The following is an 18,102-nucleotide window of genomic DNA, read 5'->3' on the forward strand; positions in this document are numbered from 1 at the left end:
AGTCTGGCAGCTCGGGACAGTCTGGGCAGTCGGGGCAGTTTGGCCACTCTGGCAGCTCGGGGCAGTCTGGCCACTCTGGCAGCTCGGGGCAGACTGGCCACTCTGGCAGCTCGGGGCAGACTGGCCACTCTGGCAGCTCGGGGCAGACTGGCCACTCTGGCAGCTCGGGGCAGACTGGCCACTCTGGCAGCTCGGGGCAGACTGGCCACTCTGGCAGCTCGGGGCAGACTGGCCACTCTGGCAGCTCGGGGCAGACTGGCCACTCTGGCAGCTCGGGGCAGTCTGGCCACTCTGGCAGCTCGGGGCAGTCTGGCCACTCTGGCAGCTCGGGGCAGTCTGGCCACTCTGGCAGCTCGGGGCAGTCTGGCCACTCTGGCAGCTCCTGACTAGTGGGTGGCTCTGGCGATTCCTCACTGACGGGCGGCACTGGTGACTGTTGACTGGCGGGCGGCTCTGGTGACTGTTGACTGGCGGGCGGCTCTGGTGACTGTTGACTGGCGGGCGGCTCTGGTGACTGTTGACTGGCGGGCGGCTCTGGTGACTGTTGACTGGCGGGCGGCTCTGGTGACTGTTGACTGGCGGGCGGCTCTGGTGACTGTTGACTGGCGAGGCTGGGTTTACACACTTGAAGCCTGGTGCGTGGTGCTGGTACTGGGCGTACCAGACTGGGAACACGCACCTCCAGGCTAGTGCGGGGAGCGGGAACAGGACGAGTCGGACTGGGTTGACGCACTTCCGGGTCCGCACGAGAGACAGGAGCTGGAAACCCAGGGCTATGGAGGCGCACAGTCGGTCTTGATCTTACCTCCTGCACAACCCGTCTTGGCTGGATGGAACTAGTAGCCCTGTACGAGCGGGGTGCTTGTACAGGGCAGACTGGGCTGTGCAGGGGCCTGATGGTAGCCGTGCGTAGAGCGGGAGTTGGGTAGCCTGGTCCTCGGAGGCGTACCGGCGACCAGATGCGCTGCGCAGGCATCCTCCTACCAGGCTGGATGCCCGCTCTAGCACGGCACCTGCGAGGGGCTGGAATAACGCGCACCGGACTGTGCGTGCGTATGGGTGAGAGAGTGCGCTCCTCAGCGAAACATGGCGCTCTCCACCTCATACGCTCCTCCATATAACCGCTGAGGGAGAAACACGAGAGGCACCCCCAATAATTGTTTTGGGGGGGGCACACGGGTAGTTTGGCTAGGCCTAGGAAGAGCCGGAAGCCAGCCACCCGTGTGCCCCCCCCAAAAAAATTATTGGGGGTGCCTCTCGTGCTTCTCCCTCAGCGCGTCCAAGGCCTCGTACATCCGCCTCTCTGCCTTGGCTGCCTCAATTTCCTCCTGTGGGCGACGGTACTCCCCAGCCTGGTGCCAAGGTCCAGCCCCGTCCAGAACTTCCTCCCAGGTCCATCTCTCCCGCCAGTCCAACTCGAAATCCCTTTTCTTCTGCTGCTTGATCCTTAGTTGTGTGAGATTCTGTCACGGTTTTCGTCGGTAATGGAGGACCAAAACGCAGCAGGTATGTGTAAGCTCATCTTGACGTTTATTAACTTCCCAAAATGAACACCAAAATAACAAAACAAGTGAACGAACGATATACAGACAGTCTGGCAAGGCACAAGGCTAAACACAGAACAATCTCCCACAAACACACAGACAAACACACCCAACTAATATAGGACTTCCAATCAAAGGCAACACCACACAGCTGCCTTCAATTGGAAGTCCACCCCAATTAACTCTACATAGAAACAGACTTACTAGACTACACATAGAAATACATAAACATAGACCATAATCCAAAAACCCGGAAATACTAAATCAAACAACCTTTTACCAAAACACCACCCCGGACCACATAAAACAAATACCCTCTGCCACGTCCTGACCAAACTACAATAACAATTAACCCTTATACTGGCCAGGACGTGACACGAAGCCACTCCTGCATTGTCTTGGCTGTGTGCTTAGGGCCGTTGTCCTGTTGGAAGGTGAACCTTCACCCCAGTCTGAGGTCCTGAGTGCTCTGGAGTAGGTTTTCATCATGGATCTCTCTGTATTTTGCTCCATTCATCTTTCCCTCAATCCTGACTAGTTTCTCAGTCCCTGCCGCTGAAAAACATCCCCACAGCATGATGCTGCCCCCAACATGCTTCACCGTAGGGATGGTGCCAGGTTTTCTCCAGACGTGACGCTTGGCATTCAGGCCAGAGTTCAATCTTGGTTTCATCAGACCAGAGAATCTTGTTTCTCATGGTCTGAGAGTCCTTTAGGTGCCTTTTGGCAAACTCCAAGCGGGCTGTCATGTGCCTTTTACTGAGGAGTGGCTTCTGTCTGGCTATTCTATTTAAGGCCTGATTGGTGGAGTGCTGCAGAGATTGTTGTCCTTCTGGAAGGTTCTCCCATCTCCACAGAGGAACTCTGGAGCTCTGTCACATTGACCATCGGGATTGGTGTCACCTCCTTGACCGAAGTCCTTCTCCCCCGATTGCTCAGTTTGGCCGAGGCAGCCAGCTCTAGGAAGAGTCTTGGTGTTTCCAAACGTCTTCCATTTAAGAATGATGGAGGCCACTGTGTTCTTGGGGACCTTCAATGCTGCAGAATTTTTTTGTCACCCTTCACCAGATCTGTGCCTCGACACAATCCTGTCTTGGAGCTCTACGGACACTTCCTTTGACCTCATGGCTTGGTTTTTGCTCTGACCTTAACTCTCAACTGTGGGACCTTATATAGACAAGTGAGTGCCTTTCCAAACCATGTCCAATCAATTGAATTTACCACAAGTGGACACCAATCAAGATGTAGAAACATCTCAAAGATGATTAACGGAAACATGCCCCTGAGCTCAATTACGAGCCTCATAGCAAAGGTTCTGAATACTTATGTAAATAAGGTATCTGTTTTTTATTTTAAATACATTCGCAAACATTTCTAAAAACCTGTTTTTGCTTGGTCATCATGGGGTATTGTGTGTAGATTGATTAAATAAAAGATTTTCCTCATCAATTTTAGAATAAGGCTGTAACGTAACAAAATGTGGAAAAAGTCAAGGAGTCTGAATACTTCCTCCTGAACTCTACTGTGATGTCCAAACTTGTGAAACGTAGACGTATATGATTGGTTTAGATTTTGTCTAGGTCGGACCAACTGAGGTCTTGTTTGGGGGTCGATTAGAATAATAACCAGTGTGTATAATTATACCCAAATATGCAAAGGTAGATATCGCATTTTTCTACCTTTTTGTGTACCTATTCAGAATTCATCACCATGAACATTCAAATCCATAATTATGAATTTCTGTATAGTACAGAAATTATGATGTAATTTCATTACCATAATTCTGTTACCGGATGTAAATCCACTTCAATTACCACAATAGATGTGTTCAAACTCAAGGTGTCCTGTCACAGCTGACACGCAAAGATGTCTGCAGAAAGAATGGCATCTTAATTCAGAGCAGATATTCAACAAATTCAACAGAACAGCATAAAGGTATAAGGAAGTCTTTGCAGTACTTACAGAAACATGAAATTATATTATAAAATGTCAAGCCCATCTTTAACACTGTGATTCAAGTACCTAACAATATGGAGCCATTGGAGTTTATTATAAAACAATTCCGTATGTGTTGATTCAAGAATTAAGTATAATGTTTTGGTTCGACTGATAAGGGAAACTCAGTCCCTGCAATAATACAAAAATAACCAAGTCAGTCAGTACAGAGACAATTTTGTATTTCATGTTTTTTCAATGGTCACACACTCAACATGAAGTTCAGTACTTTTATTGCACAAACGATACATGACAAAGTAGAATAACTTTTCTGTAAATCTGGTGCCCTCGCTTTGGTAACGGTTCAACATTACAGTACACATATCTTTTCATAAAGTAGTGAAGTGAATATGAATTAAGGCACTATAATTTCCTCATTATAAAACACCAGCATCAAACCAAAAGACAAGGTTATCAATTTATCAGTGAAGCATTTTTACAGACACCATCACACCAACCATCACCATATCATCTACTCTGCCTCATCATACTCTTTCTTTCCTCAGTTATCCTCATCAAGTTCTCTATAAATCCAAAACTAACAGAATTAACTTGTACTACACTACATATCACTACAATCTATACATGGCTGTGTGCATTTTCTGCTGGTGCATCCTGAGGTAGCGTACAGGTGAACAGCCTCTCTCCTGTGTGGATCTTCAGGTGCATCTTCAGATGGTGCTGGTGGGAGAACCTCTTCTCACACTGGGGGCAGCTGTAGGGTTTCTCACCTGTGTGGACCCTCTGGTGCCTCTTCAGGTTGGATGGGTGGGAAAAACTGGCCCGGCATAGGGGGCATACAAATGGTTTCTCCCCCGTATGCATCCTCTGGTGGATCTTCACCTGTTTGGGGAAACTGAAGGCTTTCCCACAGAATGAACACGGGAAGCGCTTCTCTTTGCCTCCGGATTTGCTGATAGCATTACTACTAATGTAATTTTTCAATGGGCTTGTGTAGCCATTTAGTGTTGAGGCACTGGCATTGTCTGAGGTCTGGTTTAACATTAGGAGAGTGTGAGGAGGATGAAGGCCAGGGAGTGTCTGTGTTGTCGCAGGGTCCATGTTCCAGTTGATAGATCCTATAGAAGGCAGGCTGAAGGCAGCACCTGTTAGGGGGGTAACCTGAGGCGCCATCAGTCTCTCTGAATCACAACTATAGGAGCAGGACGGATCAATGCTAGTCAAGTCTGTGTCTGTTCTCTCCAGACGAATACGGACACCTTCTCGTCCCCGCAGACCAAATCTACGCCTCGCCCTGGTCTCAGCCAGTCTGTTGTCATGGAGACTAAATTCAGTTGTTGTTTTGTGTTCAACTGTCTGTTTCTGGTTGTGGTTAACAGTGTTGTTCCCAAGCCCAAAATTGAGGATGCTGTCCCATCCACTGACCTCCACTATGTCCCCTCTGGTCCTGGCCTGCTCAGTGATGTTGTCCCCTGGGCTCTTAGCTGCACCCATCTGGGTCTGGGAATCCAAGATGGACGCCCAGTCTGCTCTGTTAGCCTCGAGAAAACCACCTTCAGGAAGAGGTTAGAAAATACTTCACAAACATGACAGAGAAGACTCTACATATGCAGTGGAGTCAATTACTTGGTCAAGTTCATACATTTATAATGTGTGTGTTTTGTATGTAAACGTAGGGTTGTATAGATTTCATTTTATGAAAATCTATACAATTGCCCATTGAAGATCTATTACTGTAGGCTATATTTATTGCTCCCTTACCTTGCTCCCCCATCTTTAGTCCACTCAGCAGATCAATGTTCTCTGGTCCATCCTCTATTGTCTCCTCTTTGACTAGCAGCAGATCAGGCTTCCCATCCTCCATGTCTACTGACTGTAAGAGATACAGAGTGAGAGGATGTTGGATCAAGAAATATGATATGAGCACCCTGCTATGGAGCATCTTCTGATTGGGTAATGAGGGATTGCTGAGTACTATGCAAACATGTTAGTTGATTTGATTACTTGACACTCTTTAAAGCTTTGATAATTCAAAGGCATGGTCCCATACTTAAGACAAAATTAATCAAGACCTGGGCCCGTATCCACAAAGCATCTTAAAGTAGGAAATTGATCGTAAGTGCTGAGAATAGAGACATTTTACTCCTACTCTTATGGGTAAATATGCAACGAGTCAGTGGTTCCTGTGCCACTTGCAAATGCTTTGGAATTGTTTAAATAATGTTTTGATATTTCTATATGATCAATCCATAAATAATCTAGACCTACATGCAACAGTACTTTTCACAATCATTTCACATGATATGCCTAAATACTTATAACCACTAGGCAAAAATTAATAAACATATTTTTCTTTTGATTATTTAATTACCTACAACATGTTATTTCAAGCTATCCCTTTGTAGCAATGGAAGGCATCTAGAGCTTATGTTAACTTACATTGTGTTCGATGAAAATGATAGACCTTTAGTAAAATGTTGCATGCAACATTATTGGCAAGTGACTTGATACCTACTGTGCCAAAGCGATTTAGAGTTGTTAAAAGGAGTGAGGAGTGTGTTGATATAACAGCAATATTGTCAACATTTTGCTTTTAACAACCATCATAAATTGGTTAAAAAAAAAGGTTATGCATGCCAACATATTATATAGGCAATAATTAAGATTAGGCAATGTGATCATGTCTGGCGAAAATTATAACATTCATAGTCACATTCATTGTGGTTTAAAACGTGCTATAGAGCAGGGGTTCCCAAACGTTTTCACTCAGGCCCCCCCCTTCCAGCATTGGAGAACGTCCCGTAATATTTGAGCGACTCAAGCGTTACAGCAAAATCTATGGGCTAAAAAACATTAGCTGACATTGGCTAGTTGATCTGGACATTTCTGACAAGTTCTAAATAGCTCTCTAAGGTATGCAATGACTGACATGACAAGAGAAACTAATTTCGAAATTCCACTCTCCCTCACCACAGTTTGAAAACCACTACTATAGAGTTCACAGCTGGCGATGCCTCATTGCGATTGGTTATTCCCCATCATTTGTGACAATACCAATGAGCGTGCGTCATCACCATCTTTCATTTGCGGTACCTCAAACTGTCGTGATTACCAGCTGAGAAACTTTTATGAGTTGATTTTACTCCTGGCACAGAGTTTGTCTGGGCAGTGTCTAAACATCATCCTAAAACCTACACTAAGCAGGGAGTGTTTTTAGACTTAAACAGGTTTAAACTGCATTCCTAGGACCTTTTCTGAGTTGCCCAGGGCCCGTATCCACAAAGAGTAGAAGTGCTGATCGAGGATCAGGTTCCCACCTGTCTACATAGTCATATTGATTATGATCGAAAAGGCAAAACTGATCCTAGATCAGCAATCCTACTCAGAGGCTTTGTGGATACAGGCCCTGAACTAATACCATTCAGACAGTAGTTCATAGTGGGCTCACCTCAGTGATACTGTGTGTGGTCCTGTGCTGCTCAGCTGGTTCCTCTGTGGGTTCAGGAGGAGGTGTAGTCTGGTTGTCCTCCATGACCATGGTCCTCTCAGGGTTCCCCAGACATTCCTCACACCTCTCCTCCTTCACCAGCAGCACCTCTGGACCCTCCTCTTCCTGGAAGAGACAGGTGATACAGATTACACAGACACACACTCCCTCAGGTACGTACACACAGATAAAACACACTTTCAACATGGATTGTTTACCCATCCCCACTACGTTTGAGTCCTATACTGTAGTTACAGAATGACTTCATTGTTGTTAAACCCATCATGGTGGACATAAATATGATGTGGGTAAATATGAGTCATCTATGATAAGTAAAAAGTCAAACAAACCTGACAAAACTACTTTCGACGTGTACAGTAGGTGTTTGTTAGTTTGTGGGTATATTTAGTAAGTGTATAATGGTTATAAAGTGCTGTTGGTTGTATGCAGAATAGGGGTAAATCAGATGTGGTGTATACTAAAGAGTCTCAATGACAGTATTAGAAATTTACCATTTTGTGTTTATTAATAAACATAAACAAGTTTTAAATAGACCACGTGTCAACTACAAATCTGCATTCATATTCTGGTGCATCCGGTCTTGAAAAAAAATGAAGTATTGAATGGAGGTAATGAAATAGGCATTTGTGAACATCATTATAGCTTACACAGTACAAACACAATACGTAACAGACTTTTTAGGCTTTTACAGTATATGCCTTATACACCGAGTGTACACAACATTTAGGAACGAGTCTTGGGAGGTAAACTGTGTATACTGGGGTATTTGGAAATAGCCACAGAATGGTTTATCAATACCGTATTAACTATTTCTTTGCAGTTTTTCAATACATTTTTATATTTGTAGCTACTTAAAATCTCTACGGGATCGGTGTCCCTAAACCGGGACGGTAGTTGCTAAATATGCGACAATGTGACTAGAAAACATTGTATACCACAGCCAACTTTCCGGGACATGTCTTATATGGGCAAGCTTAAATTCTTGTTAATCTTACTGCAGTGTCCAATTTACAGTAGCTATTACAGAAAAATACACAAAACACATCACGGCAACTGGTTTGATACATTCACCTCGAAGGCAAAAAAATGTACTTACATTCAGTAATCTTGATCTGATTTGTCATGCTGAGGGTTCCAGAGATAAAATGCAGTGTAGTTTTGTTGGAAAAAATAAATGTCTATATTCAAATGTAGAAACTGGGTTCTACAGTTTGACCCCACTGCTGCCATCTTGTGGACAACATCTAAATTACACAGAATCCTAACAACATATGCCCTCTCTCTTGCATTCCGAAAATATGATGGAACAAACATGTTTTTTTGTTTGTATTATCTTTTACCAGATCTCATGTGTTATATTCTCCTACATTCATTTCACATTTCCACAACCTTCAAAGTGTTTCTTTTTAAATGGTATCAAGAATATGCAAATCCTTGCTTCAGGTCCTGAGCTACAGGCAGTTAGATTTGGGTATGTCATTTTAGGTGAAAATTGAAAAAAGGGGTCTGATCCTATTAAGCATATACCTGCAGTCAACTTGTGCAATACGTTAGGAGACAAAGCATATAGCGTTCTTCATTAGACATCATTTTACATTATGAAGCTTACCGCAGTTCCCCAGAACAATTGGTTTGCAAATAGCACAATGTGAGAAAGCGGGAGCAGGTGAGTCCAGCTGTGTTTTGACAGGGGTCGCGTTTTATATTGAAAGTCAGTGTTTTTTGGCTTCAATAGAGTGATCAGGGATGTGCAACTATAGTTTTCCTTTCCAATAAATACATTAGTGAAACACATTCGGCAGAAAATAGCTTCATTTTCATCAGATGACAACAGAAGTGCAAAGCTATTTGACTGGCAGACACACAAATAAATGTACTTAGAATGAAAAAGCAAGGTATTTTTTTTGCAAAAGCGATGCATGGCCATCGTCTTTCTAATGTTTATCATAGAAAGAATGTAGCCAGCTACATTTCCTTATGTTTTGTATAAAGTCAATCTTGCATTTTACAGAAATTACAATAAGCATTTTAGATCTGTGTTTACAAAATGCAGCAAGATATTTCCTGCGTGAAAAACACAATTTGCCTAAGCTTAACTTGCTAGTTATCTAAGTAAGTGGCTGAATTAATAAAGGTGACGGGCAACTTTCTCTTCTCCATTCTCTTCCTTTTCATCTTTAGAACCATTTTGGGAAACCGGGTCCTGGCATTTACAAAATTACACTGATTGGCTCAAGAGGGCACTATAGCAATCAACTGAAGTTCTAAAGTTTGAACAAACATATCTCCTGTCCAGACATGTTTACTGTTAAACCCATCATGGTGGATATACACTGTGTACAAAACATTAGTGTAATTTCCATGACCGAATGACCAGGTGAATTCAGGTGAAAGCTAAGATCCCTTATTGATGTCACTTGTTAAATCCACTTAAAATTCAGTGTAGATAAAGAGGAGGAGACAGTTTAAATAATTATTTTTAAGCCTTGAGACAACTGAGACATGGATTGTGTATGTGTGCCATTTAGAGGGTGAATGGCCAAGACAAAAAAAATGTTAAGTGCCTTTGAACGGGGTATGGTAGTAGGTGCCAGGCACACCGTGTGTCAACTGCAACGTTGCTGGGTTTTTCTCGCTCAACAATTTACAACAATTTACATGTGTATCAAGAATGGTCCAACACCCAAAGGACATCCAGCCAACTTGACAACTGTGGGAAGCATTGAAGTCAACATTGGCCAGCATGCTGTGGAATGCTTTCGACACTTCAATATTAGGAAGGTGTTCCACACAATGTCTGGATGCAATATTTTACCCAGGAATATTCAACATTGAAATCTGTTACACTCGTTATTCTAAATGCATATGTGGATATTTTCTGCTTACAAGAATGAAAATGTATATTTGTCTTTAAATCGGGGTTTGATCTAAATGTCAGAAGCTATCGAGTGGAATGGTTACTTTCTATGTTATAGAGTGGAATGGTTTCTGCTGGTGCATCCTGAGGTATCTCCTCTCTGAGAACCTCTTCCCACAGTGTGTACTAGCAAACGGCCTCTCTCCCATGTGGACCCTCTGGTGCCTCTTCAGGTCACCAGTCTGGGCGAAGCGCATGTGACACGGTACAGCTGAAGGATTTCTCCCCTGTATGGACTCTCTGGTGGATCTCCACCTTCTGGGGGCAGCTGAAGCCTTTGTTACAGAACATGCAGAGGAACCGTTCCTCTTTACTATTGTCTGATGTTGCTTCCCCTCCCTGAGCCTGCGCTCTAGCCCTGTCGTTTGAGTTCAATACCTGACTGAAAAGGACGCGGCCGTGTGAATCGAAAGGTGCCATCGACGTGGACACTGGGTGTAAAGGGGAGTGGGTCGCAACATTTCGATTTGTCTGTAAGCTTTCCCTGTAGTCTAAGAAATCATTGTTGTTGTCTTGCGAGTGTCCTTCTCCTAAGTGAGTCTGGTCTGCATTCCATGTCAGAGGAACGTCGCCCTCCACTTTCACAGTGACCTCATCTACGACCAGACCCTCCCCCTTCTTATTTATGCACCCTTCAGAGTATACACTACTACTGTACCGGTTCCATTCCCCTCTCATTGGATTAGTCTGTGTATCCAAAACCAATGGCATGTCACCAGGTATCATCTCTGTCTCCGTAACATATGAACAGGACGGGTCATTCTGAGTCTAACACGTCACCTGAGTCCTGATGGGACAGAACCGTCCTCAGGCTCGTGTTACCATAAAGTAAATACTCTGAGCGGGGAGCAGGAGGACAGTCAAGTTGTCCCAGCCCCGTTAAAGTCTCGGTGTCGGTCTCTGACTTGAGGACGGCGTTCGGCGTTACACTGACCTCCGTGATTCTGCGTCGGGTCCTGGGCTGCACTGGGAGAGTGGCGGGGTCCTCCATGGCTACAGGGGGTGCGCCAGCTGCTCCAGTATGAATGTCTTTGCTGTGCCGTGGGTCCTCCTCTCCTTCAGAACTCTCATGCTTGACTCCAGGACCTGCAGCCTCTGCATCTGCAGACTGACACAAGAAGAGAGGAGGATATTACCGGTACATGAGTTTAATTGGATAACAATGTAGTAAGGAAGTCTCACAAGCTCCACTGGCAGATAAATGAGGATGTTACATGTAAGGAAGTGAATAGCTGAGGGGAGCCTTTCTGAAATAAACTGGCCACATTTGATGTAATACTATTACACTAACCTCTATCATGATAACGTGCTGGGTTGAGGATCCACTCCCCTCATCAACAGTGATTGGTTGGTCATCCCTCCATGTATTGTGTCCCGCTGGATTCACAAAGCTCCTATGGCCTCCAGTGAGATGTCCTTCACCTGAGTGATTGGGGGAAAAGAGGTGGTTAGGTTAGCTACTATCAATGCTTTATTGTACACTATTGACACTGTCTAGAACTGGCAAGGATGTAAGGTAACACAATATTCAATAATAAAAAAAAAGTACAATTAATGCATTCTTTATAAGTTAAGGTAACAAACTCACTAAAAGTGGAAGTAATAAAGTCACTCTTGAAAAAGCCAAACCTTGACCCAGAATGTTTTTTATATTATCGGCCTATATCGAATCTCCCATTCCTCTCAAAAAAAAATGAAAAAGCTGTTGCGCAGCAACTCACTGCCTTCCTGAAGACAAACAATGTATATGAAATGCTTCGGTCTGGTTTTAGACCCCATCATAGCACTGAGACTGCACTTGTGAAGGTGGTAAATGACCTTTTAATGGCGTCAGACCGAGGCTCTGCATCTGTCCTCGTGCTCCTAGACCTTACTGCTGCTTTTGATACCATCGATCACCACACTCTTTTGGAGAGATTGGAAACCCAAATTGGTCTACACGGACAAGTTCTGGCCTGGTTTAGATCTTATCTGTCGGAAAGATATCAGTTTGTCTCTGTGGATGGTTTGTCCTCTGACAAATCAACTGTAAATTTCGGTGTTCCTCAAGGCTCCATTTTAGGACCACTATTGTTTTCACTATATACTTTACCTCTTGGTGATGTTATTCGGAAACATAATGTTAACTTTCACTGCTGTGCAGATGACACACAGCTGTACATTTCAATGAAACATGGTGAAGCCCCAAAATTGCCCTCCCTGGAAGCCTGTGTTTCAGACATAAGGAAGTGGATGGCTGCAACTTTTCTACTTTTAAACTCAGACAAAACAGAGATGCTTGTTCTAGGTCCCAAGAAACAAAGAGATCTTTTGTTGAATCTGACAATTAATCTTGATGGTTGTACAGTCGTCTCAAATAAAACTGTGAAGGACCTTGGCGTTACTCTGGACCCTTAATCTCTCTTTTGACGAACATATCAAGACTGTTTCAAGGACAGCTTTTTTCCATCTACGCAACATTGCATAAATCAGAAACTTTCTGTCCAAAAATTATGCAGAAATATTAATCCATGCTTTTGTCACTTCTAGGTTAGACTACTGGAATGCTCTACTTTCTGGCTACCCGGATAAAGCACCAAATAAACTTCAGTTAGTGCTAAACATGGCTGCTAGAATCTTGACTAGAACCAAAAAATGTTATCATATTACTCCAGTGCTAGCCTCTCTACACTGGCTTCCTGTTAAGGCAAGGGCTGATTTCAAGGTTTTACTGCTAACCTACAAAGCATTACATGGGCTTGCTCCTACCTATCTTTCAGATTTGGTCCTGCCGTACATACCTACACGTACGCTACGGTCACAAGACGCAGGCCTCCTTACTGTCCCTAGAATTTCTAAGTAAACAGCTAGAAGCAGGGCTTTCTCCTATAGAGCTCCATTTTATGGAATGGTCTGCCTACCCATGTGAGAGACGCAGACTCGGTCTCAACCTTTATGTCTTTATTGAAGACTCATCTCTTCAGTAGGTCCTATGATTGAGTGTAATCTGGCCCAGGAGTGTAAAGGTGAACGGAAAGGCACTGGAGGAACGAACCGCCCTTGCTGTCTCTGCCTGGCCGGTTCCCCTCTCTCCACTGGGATTCTCTGCCTCTAACCCTATTACAGGGGCTGAGTCACTGGCTTTCCGGTGCTCTTCCATGCCGTCCCTAGGAGGGGTACGTCACTTGAGTGGGTTGAGTCACTGACGTGATCTTCCTGTCCGGGTTGGCACCCCCCCTTGGGTTGGCGGATATCTTTGTGGGCTATACTTGGCCTTGTCTCAGGATGGTAAGTTGGTGGTTGAAGATATCCCTCTAGTGGTGTGGGGGCTATGCTTTGGCAAAGTGGGTGGGGTTATATCCTGCCTGTTTGGCCCTGTCCGGGGGTATCGTCAGACGGGGCCACAGTGTCTCCCGACCCGTCCTGTCTCAGGCTCCAGTATTTATGCTGCAGTAGTTTGTGTCAGGGGCTAGGGTGTCTGTTTTATCTGGAGTATTTCTCCTGTCTTATCCAGTGTCCTCTGTAAATTTAAGTCTGCTCTCTCTAATTCTCTCTCTTCCTTTCTTTCTCTCTCTCTGAGGACGTGAGCCCAAGGACCATGTCTCAGGACTACCTGGCCTGATGACTCCTTGCTGTCCCCAGTCCACCTGGCCGTGCTGCTGCTCCAGTTTCAACTGTTCTGCCTGCGGCTATGGAATCCTGACCTGTTCACCGGATGTGCTACCTGTCCCAGACCTGCTGTTTTCAACTCTCTAGAGACAGCACGAGAGGTAGAGATACTCTGAATGATCGGCTATGAAAAGCCAACTGACATTTACTCCTGAGGTGCTGACCTGTTGGACCCTCGACTACCACTGTGATTATTATTATTTGACCCTGCTGGTCATCTATGAACATTTGAACATCTTGGCCATGTTCTGTTATAATCTCCACCCGGCACAGACAGAAGAGGACTGGCCACCCCTCATAGCCTGGTTCCTCTCTAGGTTTCTTCCTAGGGAGTTTTTCCTAGCCACCGTGCTTCTACACCTGCATTGCTTGCCGTTTGGGGTTTTAGGCTGGGTTTCTGTACAGCACTTTGTGACATCAGCTGATGTAAGAAGGGCTTTATAAATACATTTGATTGATAACGTTAGATGGTATTTACATTTACGAAAACCTTACTTACATACATGGCTACTGGTGGGTAACGTTCAAAGACACAGCTCACAATATATATATTTTTTTGATTAACTGAAAATCCTTGCTATCATCTCTGCAGACCATGACTAACGTCCGATAACCCAAATGACGTATTGAGTGGCACCTTTCGAAAACCCCACATCTCCTTATACGGTTCCTTTCTAAATATCCACTCCTTTCGAAACCACCACCTTTCCTGTGAGATTGATTTACATATAGGTAGGTGGCAGCATAGAGACCCAAAGGGATGACCTCTCTGAGAGATGTTGTCGCAGCTGGACCGCTCACACACACATCTGAACACATGTGCAGGAGGAACAGGCATGTATTTACAGCCTCGGCCTTCTGCAAAATGTACCTCTTGCCATTCCTCTGTATCGGTCGAGGATCTTGACACTACTGGGACGACTGGCGAGGCCGAGCTCCCGTGACACTCAGTTCCAGTAGCTGTAGTTTCCTCCGCAATGTCATGTTTTCTTTCTGGCTTTGAGTTATTTCCAAACGAAACACTGCATAGTCGTCGTCTACGAGTTTACAGATCTCAGCCACGGCTGCATTCGCTAGAACCTCCATGATGGAGGCTACTTCAGTGTGAAAAAACATACAGTTAGCTAACGTTAGTATCTAGCTAGCTAGCGTTACCTAAATAACGTCTATTGACAACGTCTTGTCTCCAATGAGATTTAAATACCACATGTGGTAAGTGTGTGATATTGTGCCGTTAAATTAGTTATATTTTGAGTTCCAGGGTGTTAATAAATCCCCAAACAACAACGCTACCCTGGAAACTGTTCTTGATCACTGTTTACTTTTTTTGTGTGTGGTTTTCCGTCAGACTAGACGCGGTGTTAAGTATTACTGCCTTTCACAGGTCGAAGTGGGAATGGCACATTTTGTTCACAAAAAAATAAGCTATAGGCTGCCTTTCATTTTATTTTTTATGCCGGTTTGATCACAGAGTAGGCACTAGTAATGTCTGCAGTTTTCGGTTTGGCTATTTGTTTCACATGTATTAGTCTATAAATAAATCTGTTTGCCAAAATCGTCATATCTCCCATGTCTTATTCGACGAGTAGTTGTTCTTTAATGTTTATTGCTTGCCTACATTTTACTCCCTCTGTTTAATAACACACATTTATTAATTTCGGTTGCCTATCCTGACGAAGTTCGTCCTATAGAAAGTATTTGACTTTGTGGGCCACAGAAAGTATGACTCTAGTGACAAAATTAAGGAAATTAGGGGGGGGGATTTCAGCAGGCAAGAAAATTGCCTTAATTTTGTCACTCGAGTCAAATACTTTCTGTGGCACACATCTGAGTCAAATGCTTGCTATAGAACAAACTTGACGTCAGGATAGGCAACCGTGTGTGTGTTATCAAAACAGAGGATGGAGTAAAATGTAGGCAAGCAATACAAATTTGCTAGTCGAATAAGATATGGAAGAGATGTATTTATAGACTAACACACTTGAAACAAATAGCCAAACTGAAAACTGCAGACATTACTAGTTCCTCCCCCGCAATCAAAGGACACAAAATACTTTCTGCTACTAAAAATCTGTGAAATGTAGACTAAACTGACAACGGAGTGAAGAGCAGAAATCTAAACAAGCAAGCAAGTCGCAGCAATGAAGAAGAATTGAGTGCGTGCGCGTTTACGCTAGGGGGGATTCTGGCAGGGGGAGATATTCGGCTCAAAACTGGCAACTAAGGAGAATGAGAGGCTCGATTAAAGATGTTGCAGAACTGCTGTATTTTAAGCACTCCTCCCTTCTGCCCTGATGTTGCTACGACAATCGAGCTATTTTTACCATCCCTGTAACTGTCGCTTCTGCAGAGAGAGTAAAAATAACAACAAAAAACTCGGCTATATAAGAAGCATTAGGCTCTCTGTCTGATATGAGATTTTTAACACTTGAGTATGCTCCTCTCATTGCGCTGTCGTAGCCTTGACCACTACATTTGTTTGCCGTTCAACTGGCTGGTTCGAGCCCTGAACGCTGAGTGGCTGACAAAACATTATTTTACACTTATTTATTTTACACTTCTTATTACGTTGGTAACCAGTTTATAATAGCAATAAGGCACCTCGGGTTATATGGTATCCAGGCACTCACTTTGCAATATTTATAGCTTTTTCAGTCGCGTTCCTGAAGCCCAAGAAACAAACACTTAGCTTCCTAGTACATATGGAAATGAAAAAGGTTTATGAATTAATGACTTGGAGGGTTACTGTCAATTATTTATTAAATTTTTTAAAAAATACAATGACAGGCACAATTGCCCTAAACTACTTTGACACACCGTAGGCTACTCAAGATACAAATGTCTCTGCCTCTTACTGATATGACTTGCTGGCATAACGTTATCGACTAGCTTGGGTTAGCTAGTTAGTGGCTAATATTAGCTAGTAGTGTTGAGTAGTCTCTTCTGACAGGACCAGGGGCAGACTTAGTGATTTGGAGGCCCCAGGCAGAGGCCAGTCTGAGCCCCTCAGCATCAGATACAGTACCTATAGAAAGTCTACAAGCCCCTTGGATTTCTTCACATTGTGTTACAATGTGGGATTAAAATGGATTGAATTGCCTTTGTAATAAATAAAAAGAAAATCGACACAAAATACTCAAACTGGAAGAATAATCTTGAGTTTGTTTTTTACATTTATTCAACCCCCTGATTGAATATTAGAAACACCTTTGGCAGCGATTACAGCTGTGGGTCTTCTTGGGTAAGTCTCATGAGAGCTTTGCACACCTGTATTGTGCAATATTTTCCCATTATTCTTTAAACAATTCTTAAAACTCTGTCATATTGGTTGTTGATCATTGCTAGACAACCATTTCCAGGTCTTGTCATAGACTTAAGCAGATTTAAGTCAACTGTAACCCGGTGTAACAGCTGTCCAACAAAGATAAGACTGGTTTCAGCACCAGTGTAACAGATGTGATCATACTTCGTAACTCTCCTGCGTTGTGTTTTTAAAGAAAGGACTGTCCAGCCAGCGAGCCCAGTTTATAGGTATGTATTCTGATGATAGACACAAGGAAGCACATTAGATGTGTAGGACAACAGTATGTTGATGGCTGTAGAGTCGTGATTCATCACTTGCATGTCAATATCAGACGCTATTTTGTAATCAAATATATCATAATGACATAGTACACAAAATACAATAAATGTAAGTACCTGACGATAGGCACAAGGAAGCACATTAGATGTGGAGGACAACAGTAAGTTGATGGCTGTAGGCTTGTGATTTGTCTGTTAGTATGGAAATAACTGAATTAGCACGGAGCTAATGAGACAACTACAATTAGAGCATGCTAGCTAACGCACACTTACAGAAATAACATACAAAAACACATCCCAGGATGCCCCAATATCTAGCAGGTACCGTACGCATAGAGTACACCAAACATTAGAAACACCTTCGTAATATTGAGTTGCACTCCCCTCTTTTGTCCTCAGAACAGGCTCAATTTATCAGGGCATGGACTCTGCAAGGCGTCGAAAGCGTTCCACAGGGATGCTGGCCCATGTTGACTCCAATGCTTCTCACAGTTGTGTCAAGTCGGCTGGATGTCCTTTGGGTGGTGGACCATTCTTGATACACACGGGAAACTGTTGAGCGTGTCAAACTCAGCAAAACAATAACGAGGTTATATACAAGGACTACCAGTATGGAGCCAATGTGCAGGGGTACGAGGTCGTGGAGGTAATACAGTATGTACATGTAGATAGATAAAAGTGACTAGGCAATCAGACTATATAAACAGAGTACCAGCAGCGTATGTTAAATTATTAAGTGTGAAAATGTGTGTGTGTGTGAGGGTATGTAGTGTGTGTTGGGAGTGTCAGTGTACTGTAGTATCTGGGTAGAGTCTAGCAAGTGTGCATAGAGCCAGTGCAAGGAAGTGAGTGCAAAACAATTAAGATAAATAAATAATAAGGGGGGGGGGGGGGGTCAATGTAAATTGTCCATTTTGATTAACTGTTAGAAGCTGTTCATGTTCCTT

The 18,102-nt window shown here is 43.8% G+C and overlaps 1 protein-coding gene across 1 annotated transcript; it reads right to left on the reverse strand.

Annotated features, from left to right (window-relative positions):
* Positions 1-3,694: 3,694 nt before the first annotated feature.
* On the reverse strand, positions 3,695-15,023 carry LOC106602461 (uncharacterized). The gene is made up of 6 exons (XM_014195129.3): positions 14,445-15,023; positions 11,217-11,347; positions 10,860-11,033; positions 6,949-7,113; positions 5,262-5,373; positions 3,695-5,053 (listed from the first exon to the last, which is right to left on the reverse strand). The coding sequence occupies exons 1-6, from the start codon at positions 14,452-14,454 to the stop codon at positions 4,119-4,121; spliced, it is 1,527 nt and encodes a 508-aa protein (XP_014050604.2). The 5' UTR covers positions 14,455-15,023; the 3' UTR covers positions 3,695-4,118.
* Positions 15,024-18,102: the final 3,079 nt, after the last annotated feature.

The sequence above is a fragment of the Salmo salar genome, chromosome 04 (genome assembly GCF_965601325.2).
Source record: "Salmo salar chromosome 04, fSalSal1, whole genome shotgun sequence".
Classification (NCBI taxonomy): Eukaryota; Metazoa; Chordata; class Actinopteri; order Salmoniformes; family Salmonidae; genus Salmo; species Salmo salar.

What these genes read in the sequence shown, in the direction of transcription:
- LOC106602461 (XM_014195129.3), bottom strand. An exon ending in CCCGACGCAGAATCACGGAG is followed by an intron (nt 7,114 to 10,859) that starts GTCAGTGTAACG and finishes TGTCTCTTCCAG; the next exon opens with GAAGAGGAGGGTCCAGAGGT. An exon ending in CCACACACAGTATCACTGAG is followed by an intron (nt 5,374 to 6,948) that starts GTGAGCCCACTA and finishes TATCTCTTACAG; the next exon opens with TCAGTAGACATGGAGGATGG.